Source organism: Aplysia californica, unplaced genomic scaffold, assembly GCF_000002075.1.
Source record: "Aplysia californica isolate F4 #8 unplaced genomic scaffold, AplCal3.0 scaffold00598, whole genome shotgun sequence".
In the NCBI taxonomy this organism is placed as follows: Eukaryota; Metazoa; Mollusca; class Gastropoda; order Aplysiida; family Aplysiidae; genus Aplysia; species Aplysia californica.
In genome coordinates this window covers 15052-24202 of record NW_004797868.1, presented here as the reverse complement: position 1 = coordinate 24202, position 9151 = coordinate 15052, and the positions used below count along the sequence as shown (strand labels likewise).

General features: G+C 40.7%; 1 protein-coding gene across 1 annotated transcript in view; it reads left to right on the top strand.

Annotated features, from left to right (window-relative positions):
- Window positions 1–332: 332 nt before the first annotated feature.
- LOC106012991 overlaps window positions 333–9151 on the top strand; it is a gene marked incomplete at its 3' end in the record, with an annotated part of 23396 nt that continues 14577 nt past the window's right edge. The window contains 2 exon segments of the mRNA XM_013087525.2: window positions 333–444; window positions 2080–2212. Coding sequence (XP_012942979.1) covers window positions 393–444; window positions 2080–2212 — 185 coding nt within the window.

Sequence of the window (9151 nt, the reverse complement as noted above, 5' to 3'; positions counted from 1 at the left end):
CCCGAGCTGTGCTTGACAACCTGCCACACCCCTTTCTGGTTGCCAAGGAAACGAAATTGACACTTCGATATCGCCGTGTGCTGTTTAAGAATGATTACGCCTGAGACTGTAAGATACAAGCATTCAAACTGGTTATCAGATTGGGGGGGGGGGTTGTGTCGGAGAGGAGTGCAATAACAAAAGTTTTAGGTCTTACAATCTGGGCTAGGCCAAGCCAACAGCTGCTACAGAAACCTCTCGAAATTACATGTATAAATATCATTATAAATATAGACTACTCCAGCTTTCGTTTCGCATTCTAATTTCGAAAAGGTCATTTCCGGTGTAAACAAAGCATGACCAGTGACCGGCCGACTGGGAGATTAGTGTGGACTTAGAACTGTCGATCTTTCATGGGCATTAGAGCTTTTGTTTCAGCAGTGTTGGTCGCTTTTATTGTTGGAGGTAACGTAGAGTGATAGATGATGGAACTGGCACCTAGTGAACCACATTTTCTTGTATTTGAGAATATTTCGACCAGTAGGCCTACTTGCTCAAAACCATGTTCATTTTATTCAGCGATGCAGCCAGCGGCAGTAGCGGGCTGTCATGTTATACGATACGACGTAGGCTACGTAGGCCTATGGCCTATCGCCTATGGCATGCATTCATTCGCTGATACCTCTCAGGACATGATTATAGATTATAGATCTACTAGATCTAGTACTACTAGATATATAGATCTATGCATGATACCGTACACGACTAGGGCACTAGGGTCAACAGAACGGATCGTTAATGACGAGGTTACAAGTTTTCTTAAACTGTAGCCACTGTAGGGCCGGCTTCACAATTACGCAGCAGTTTTGGCTTTACTCTACTGTCCTTGTTCTCTATTGACAGGAAGTTTTTGTTTAGTGTTCATTTTTTTTCTTGCAAACTAGAGATCTATAGAGGAGATCTATAATCTATGATATTATGAACGATTCTAATTTACTAAATTTGTCAACAGTCAGCGAGCCTCTTACTAGATCTAAGTCTTACAATATTATAGCCTAGATCTAGATTCTAGATCTAGATCTACCTGGTATAATTTATTGAAATTATTTGAGCTCAATTTTAAATTCGAAAAGTCACAATGTAAAATTACTTTTATTTATGCAATTCAATGATACAGGAGCGATGTAAAACATGTTTTGACAGGAAGGAACAGAACAGTTGGAAGTTGGGTATTTTCATCGTCCCATGTTTGTGGTGTCGGTGCTGCTATTCCATCTTGCTACCAAAAGGTTGTTGGTTCGAATCCCTTCTGGCAAGTTGAAGGACCCAATGTTGTGTCCTCCTAGGGAAAGATAAAGAACACGTGTACATTTCTCTCACTTCATGCGTGTTGGAATGGGTTCCTGGCTACAGACAACGATACTTCTCGTCAGTTTGTCCATCTTGTTGTGACTTGTGCTTCAGCTGCTACACTGTATTTTTGTGCATGGCATGTGTTCCGGAAGCCGAAAATGTTTATGAGTGTTCTTAGGTCTGCTGAGGAAGTAAATGTAGGAGTTGTATTTTGAACTTTTGGAGGTGGTTTTGAAGTGTGGGAATAATGACCTCTCTATCTCTATCTCTAGATCCCTCTCTTTTCTTGTGTTGGGTTCTAGTTGGTCATGGGTAGGTCTGTGTGAGATTTGTCTCTCTCAGATATATCTACCATGTCTCTGTGATCCAGGGTCTCTCTCTCTCTCTCTCTCAGATATCTACCATGTCTCTGTGATCCAGGGTCTCTCTCTCTTTCTCTCTCTCTCAGTATATCTACCATGTCTCTGTGATCCAGGGTCTCTCTCTCTCTCTCTCTCTCTCAGATATCTACCATGTCTCTGTGATCCAGGGTCTCTCTCTCTCTCTCTGTCAGATATCTACCATGTCTCTGTGATCCAGGGTCTCTCTCTCTCTCTCTCTCTCAGATGTCTACCATGTCTCTGTGATCCAGGGTCTCTCTCTCTCTCTCTCAGATATCTACCATGTCTCTGTGATCCAGGGTCTCTCTCTCTCTCTCTCAGATATCTACCATGTCTCTGTGATCCAGGGTCTCTCTCTCTCTCTCAGATATCTACCGAGAGAACAGAATGGGCAAGCCATGGGCTAGTGTGGTCAGCAAAGTCCAAGCCCCGGTTCAAAACTTTCTCCGTCCGGCCGTGTGGGTCCCAGGCCTTCGTAATCTGCACAGCCACCGAGAGACGTGAGTGAGACGTTTTGTTTTGTTGGTTTTTTCATCATCCTTTTTCATCTTTTTGGATTGAAGTTGAAGTCTGAAGTTCTACCACGCGATAAGCACCTGAAAAAGATGGTTTCACACTGTGTAAAAAGCATATAGGCCTATATAATATAATATGTTACAGTAAGAACACGTACCTAGTGAATACGCGTTATATTTAGGTGAAAACGCTTAACCCCTGTTTCACTCGGAGATGTCACGGAATCACTGAAATAATCAGGAATTACATGAAATCCCTGAAAAAAGGAGACAGTAATTACGCGTTTGTAATCCCTGATCAGACATGTGTAGTATATATATATCGTCGATGGGATTCACAAACCGGCTACATGCAAAAATTTCAAAAATCTTTTTATTTGCTTAAATGAATAGTAAATAGCCTAATACGTGTTCTCAATAAATATTAGGTTTGAAAAAAAACTAGAAATATGTTTTAATTGATACTTTCCAAAACGGACACCTGCAGCTGATGGAAAAATGGGATCGTAAAACCGGCCATGTACATAGCCGCTTCGGTTTCACCAGACCGTCGCGACACGCGTTGACACGTGCCATCGAAAACCGGCTACATGTTTCCCCGCAGCGCATCACCCCGACCGTTCCGTATGGTTTTTTTCTCTTGAACTAGACAGAATTGTAAACTGTTTTCAGTGTTCATCGAGATAAATAATATTATAGTCAACAATGAAGTGACTTATAATATAAATCATTCGTGTGATTCGATTTACTAGATTAGATTTGTCAATTAATTTATGCATCTAGATGAGACATAAGAACATGAAAGATCAATAGAGTTCCAGGCACATTATGGGCCCGCACCTTTACAACAAGCTCTCTCTCTCTCTTCTTCTTCTTCTTCTTCTTCTCCTCCTTCTTCTTCTTCTTCTTCTTCTTCTTCTTCTTCTTCTTCTCCTCCTTCTCCTTCTCCTTCTCCTTCTCCTTCTTCTTCTTCTTCTTCTTCTTCTTCTTCTTCTTCTTCTTCTCCTCCTTCGCCTACATTAATTGTTGTATTATAGCAGATTCTAGTGTTAGCTGCTGCAGAGCAACTGTAATAGCAGTATAGTAATACCATCATTATACTCATCATCATCATCATCATCATCAGCAACAGCAGCAGCAGCAGCAGCAGCAGCAGAAGTAGTAATACAAAACTAATACTATAAATATTATAGAAAATATTTTAATAATAATATGCACTCTATTGTTATTATTTCATTGTTGACTTTCTGGATGCAATCCTTTTTGTTCTTGGAATTATCCTACGCTGTGACCTTGGGTGTGAACTGATATTATTCATTGGTCTCTTCGCAAAAGTAAACGTTTCAGTCATGATGTATACTATATTGTGGCAGACATCATTTTCTTACGATTCACTTATCACGCATCAATAAAGTCATCTATTCAAGTATTTGGTTTTAGTATTAATATGCCAGAGATATATTTAGCAGAGAGAGAGAGAGAGAGAGAGAGAGAGAGAGAGAGAGAGAGAGAGAGAGTGGTTCCAGGCAAAAACCTCCGCCGGCGTCATCTGTGATTCACGATTGGTAAAGAAAGGACCAAGAACAAGTCATCGAAAGAGAGAAAAAAACCTCCCGAAATATGAAATGGCTATCTTTGTCAGGTTTACAGAATAGTTCATCCTGGTTAATGCAGTTCTTCTATAATAATCAATGCTAGTCCTTTTCAAATATCACTTTCTTGACATTTTGACATGAGTCTGGCTGAGGATACATGATGGATTCCCTATGTCGAGATAGATGCCCGGTAAAGCTGAGTCTGGCAAAGACATTGGAGAAGACTGCCGACGATGGCAAGTGCACTCCAGCAAATTATCCACGATTCACCTCTATCATGGAGCCACGATATTGCCCATGGCTATCACCATCGACTCCGATTCACCCTGGTGTTTTGTACATTTCACTTTCAGAAAGTATCAATGGTATTCTTAAGAATGACCCTGAGTTTGAGATTTTTCTTTATACTATTGCCAGAGATCCCTACAGCTGTAGGCAGCAATAACGAGGGAACTAATGGACATAGAATTGGAAGGCGGCGGAAGGCATGTGTGATGTATGCAAAAGGAATGGATTCTTGCGACAAGATTATGGACACGTGCGGCAGGGAGGTGGGTAGAAGAGGAATGGAAAAAGGAAATGGTAAAATTGATCCTTGTGAGGGACTGCCTTCTCGAAAATAACAAGTTGACTAGCACAACTGGAGACGAAATGAGACCAAAAGGCTGGAATAACAAAAGCTAGAATAGCTCAACAAATCCAAAAAATATACTATTGTCAGAATAATAGATACCATTGGGACGAATTCAGTTATAAGGAAGGAGACAGATTTTTTAAAAGCAGTATGGAGACTCACATGGGTACAGAACCGTACATTTGTAATTCATTTTAAAAAAGATGATGTGATCGGGAGCAGTGTTTTATGCGTCTGGATCAAGCCGGTCTGAAGAGACCAAAGGTTCAGAAAATAAAGCGCATTCAGGTATTTTCAACAACGTAGCTGACAGCTTGCGGAGAAAGTTTGCTGTCACTTCTTTATTGTGTCAACCATCGGACTTTGGAACATGATGTGTTAGGAACTGGGCGATGAACGAGGAGTCAAACATGAATGCACGTGTGGCCGATGTATCCTCAGTGTTCAACAAGTTATCTCGACAATCATTATATTACTGTATGGCTCAACTAAGCTGTACCTTGAGGCCCCTTTCCAAAGTTTCGCTGACGTGTAATGCCTCTACACTTCAGATTATACAGAAATGAAGCAACGCTCCCTCTGGTGAAGCAAATTTTCGACAAGCTCAACTTGGCTTTGTTCTGTCCTCGTGAGTATCGTTGCGATGTTTACTTGATTATTGTGGCAACGTGGGTGAACACGCTTGGTTGAAACATTGAAAGTGAAGAAACAAACAGAAAGCCACAGCCGACAAGGAAATAGCCTTCAAATCCTTAGGTGAAGATGAAAAACACTCTGGTGTTGAATGGACGTGCCAGCTGTTCCTTTGGTACTAGGAAGCGATGCGTCTTCTCTGTATTACAAGATTAAAATATCGGTGCATCATTTTACGTTCTACAACGTTGCTGAGATTGGTCTGGTGGGCTGAGACAGAACGAATTTACAAAGTACATAATCAACTTTGTGAAAGGAATCCTGGCTGCCAAAAGTAACTCTTACACGGTGATGATTGGACATACCAAACCGATATTCGACTTCGGCAAAGCCGCTTCTTATTTGTGCCTTGAAACAGGGTTCAAATCGAACAAAGAAAACCAGGAAAGGAGCATCTTACAAACAGACGTGGGTTTCCCAGCTCAACTATATCGAGAGGAGGTTGAAGACTCCCCTACCTATGTGTCAGCCCAGCATGTCCATAAAACACAGTCATCACGCTCAAACCCCATCCATACCATGTGAAATATCTGCAACACCAACGACTTTCAGGATTACATTAAGAGCATTTCCGACCATTTCCAACCTAGTAAGAGAGTCGGAGACTCTTCGGTGACGGACAGGAGGTGTATCCTGATGAGTCACGGAGGTGAGCCCCGCCAAATTCTCCCAAGAGGTCAAACCAACCAAAGTGGGAGCTGGTTGACCCAACGCCTGCCTACACTAGCTCCAGGAAAATGAAAAACGGAGAAATACTAACATCTCCTAATGGTGTAAGATGTCATGCCAGTTGACTACCATCCATTTTACCACGCTCTGTCAACTGACTAGCACCGAACATTGCTCATAGGGAAAGCAGAGACTCACAATCATTGAATTCAAAAGTGATTTTTGTCGTCTATGTAGCTTACACTGTTTCATTGTTTATTTATAATGTAGGAATTCAAGCGTGAGGAATGATGAAAGATAGTGCACAGGAAGAAATGAGCCCATCTATGTGCAATCAAACGATACTAATGTTTTTTCAATCACGCCCCAGACAATAAGATGTAAAGTGACCAAGTTTTAAATGTTATTATAATTCAACCGAGAACCGAACCCATGATCTCCCGATCCAGATTAGAGCCCCGAGACCAACGTTTGCCATACCAAGGCCCTGCCCTTGGGGGATATCGAACAAAAGTGAAGGTTTCTCAGACAAATACTCAAAAAAAGTTTTGTCCTGGCTTTTTCAACAACTGAATTTGTGTTGGTTTGGGGTTTTGTTTGATATCTTTGTAAACACAGCGATGTCTTCTTATCAACAATTCTAGTCGAACAATTGATGACCTGGCACTTTGGGATATTTCACGTAGTACAGCTGAATTTCCACACGGGCAGATATAGTCCCCCCCCCCCCCTTTTCCTCTTGAATAACCTAATAGTGTTGATAGGGCGTTGAACCTTAACCATTGCACATGTTCAAGTACATGTATTGGCCTTCAGACACCGGGTCGACGACTTCTCCTAGTACTGGTCACCTAATGTAAAATACTAGGCGAGAGAGCAGCTAGGATATTAAATTAAATTCATTAAAATTTCCATCATAAATCGACAGGTAACAAAGTTTGAACCCACACCTCCCAATAACCAGGGTTAATTAATTTACTGATAAAGGACCAGTCAAAGCACTGAACTTGTCATTCTAATCTAAAGCATTTTGTGTATGAATCGACCAGGTTAAGATTCAAACCCAGTTTGAACCAGTCAGTTTTCATTAAGATAGATCAATTAGTTCAAATCCTATAACTCGCCGTCGTCCACGTAGATCTCGGCCTATACTTATTATGACGACGAACAGTGGCACACAGCTGCGACAAACCGGCTACATGCTGCCTCGTGTCACGGCTGTGCGGGGAAGCGTCCTGCCTGAACCGGCCACCTGCAGAGAACCGGCCACCTGCATTGTGCTGCACATTTTTTGTGATTCCATAACCGGCTACATGCGAAATAAAACTATCGGTTGTGGTATTTAAGAAAAATCAAGTAGTATTTGCTCCCAACACTTATAACTTAACCTTCTGTTTAAAAATATGAAAGATTGTGCTGCGCGTTTTAACAATAATCAGTTTTTTGTCCCTCCTGTAAAATTTGCCTTTCTGCATGTAGCCGGTTTGTGAATCCCATCGACGATATATATATATATATATATATATATATATATATATATATATATATATATATATATATATATATATGTGCAAAATTTTATTGCTTAAATAGTTTGAAATAGTCAGTTCGGTAACAGATTCTTCTTCAGTTCAAAATATTTGTTTTTTTCTCTTCTCCTTTGAGAGTCTTCTAACTTAAAACTTTCCAAAGTGTGTTTTTTTAAAACGTCGAAACAACGAATTGACCCATGGAGTATGTCGGCAAAGCTAAAATTTTCAGAATATGAACAATTTGATTCTCTGAAGTTTTTTTGGGTTTTTTTTCACTTACCGAAAGATGAAAATTTCTGTAGAAAATAGACTAACTTGACTTAGCAGAATTTTGGAAATGAGCAGAGATCGATATGGGGCCACAAATGAGCAGAGATCGATATGGGGCCACAAATGAGCAGAGATCGATATGGGGCCAGTGGCATCATCAGACTTACAGTTACACTGACGGGCTATTGCTGATTCTTCTTTTGACACAGTGCATCTCTAGGGAATAGATGTACCCTGATTTTCCCTTGTAAACTTCACTACGTTTGAATCCTTCCTTTGTGGGTTTATCCTTCAGATAAACCTTGAATCGGGAACGGCCTTTGAAATACGCCTTGGTTTCATCAATACAAAGAACCCTTTTCTTTACATTACACCGTTATTCAGAAGAAAGATGGGTGCAAGCATGAGCTTCAAGGTCAGTGGTCGTAGAGAGTCAGTATCTTGAGTACACCCATTGGAAGGAAAATAGATACAAAGAATCATTCCATTTTTTCAAGTTTACCTGGTTTCCTGGGTACGCAACGTACACGATTTGCCAAGGTTTGCTGATCTTTGCGATTGATCCATTTCCCATCTGATCATTTTGTGTCAGTTTTATAAAAGTTTATCAACTCCTTTGTAATGGTCGGTAAGTAAATATCTGACAAAAACAGTTATTTGGGTTTTGAAACTTTTGATTCCATGGAGTACCAGTAAACTGAGAAACACAGGGAAAGTTGTTTGTGTTTCGAGCCCACAGCATTATATCTTCTCATCCCTATACAAATTCTTCTTGTTCATTTTTCATTTACTTTGAATTCTTCTACTCTCCTTTACAGTTCTACAGCTACATCCGTCTCCATATGGTAATTTCAACAACCTCGCAAGTCCTAACTTCCATCCTTTCATCATCACTGTCTAGGCATTCTAATCTCACATGTACTCGATTCACTTCTAGTTGCTTCTTTAGCAAAATCTAACAGTTATGCTTTATCGTCAACCGACAGAGTAACCTCATCCTTTCCACGTCCACTTCATCGCCCACCTTTCCATGTATGTAGAATCCATGAGTCCTTTGAGAGTGAGTCTTCTCAGCGTCGGTCTAAACGCCACGGCTTTCTGCGTGTGTGTACGACGTCTCGGGAACACTCTGGATAAAGTGACCTCAGAAATTCGCCTGTAAATCGAAAAGTGTTGAAGCAACTCTACTTCTGAGAGCAAGAAACAATTCCGAAGTGGTATCTGAACACTTTTGGGAAGTGAAAAATGAAAAAGCAAACGTTTGGTTACACGCAAAGTATGTGAATTCAGAGCGAGGAGTGGCGGCGGGACTTTTATGTAAACTTTTCCTCGATAGACATCTTGACTTTGCTTGGGGAAGGCGAATAATGAAGAGAGACGACCTTATAGCAGGCACACCAAGAACACATTGGTGGTTCAAAACAAGCTCACTTATATAACTACGAGTATTTGTGGATCAAAACAAGCTCACTTATATAACTACGAGTATTTGTGGATCAAAACAAGCTCACGTATATAACTACGAGTATTT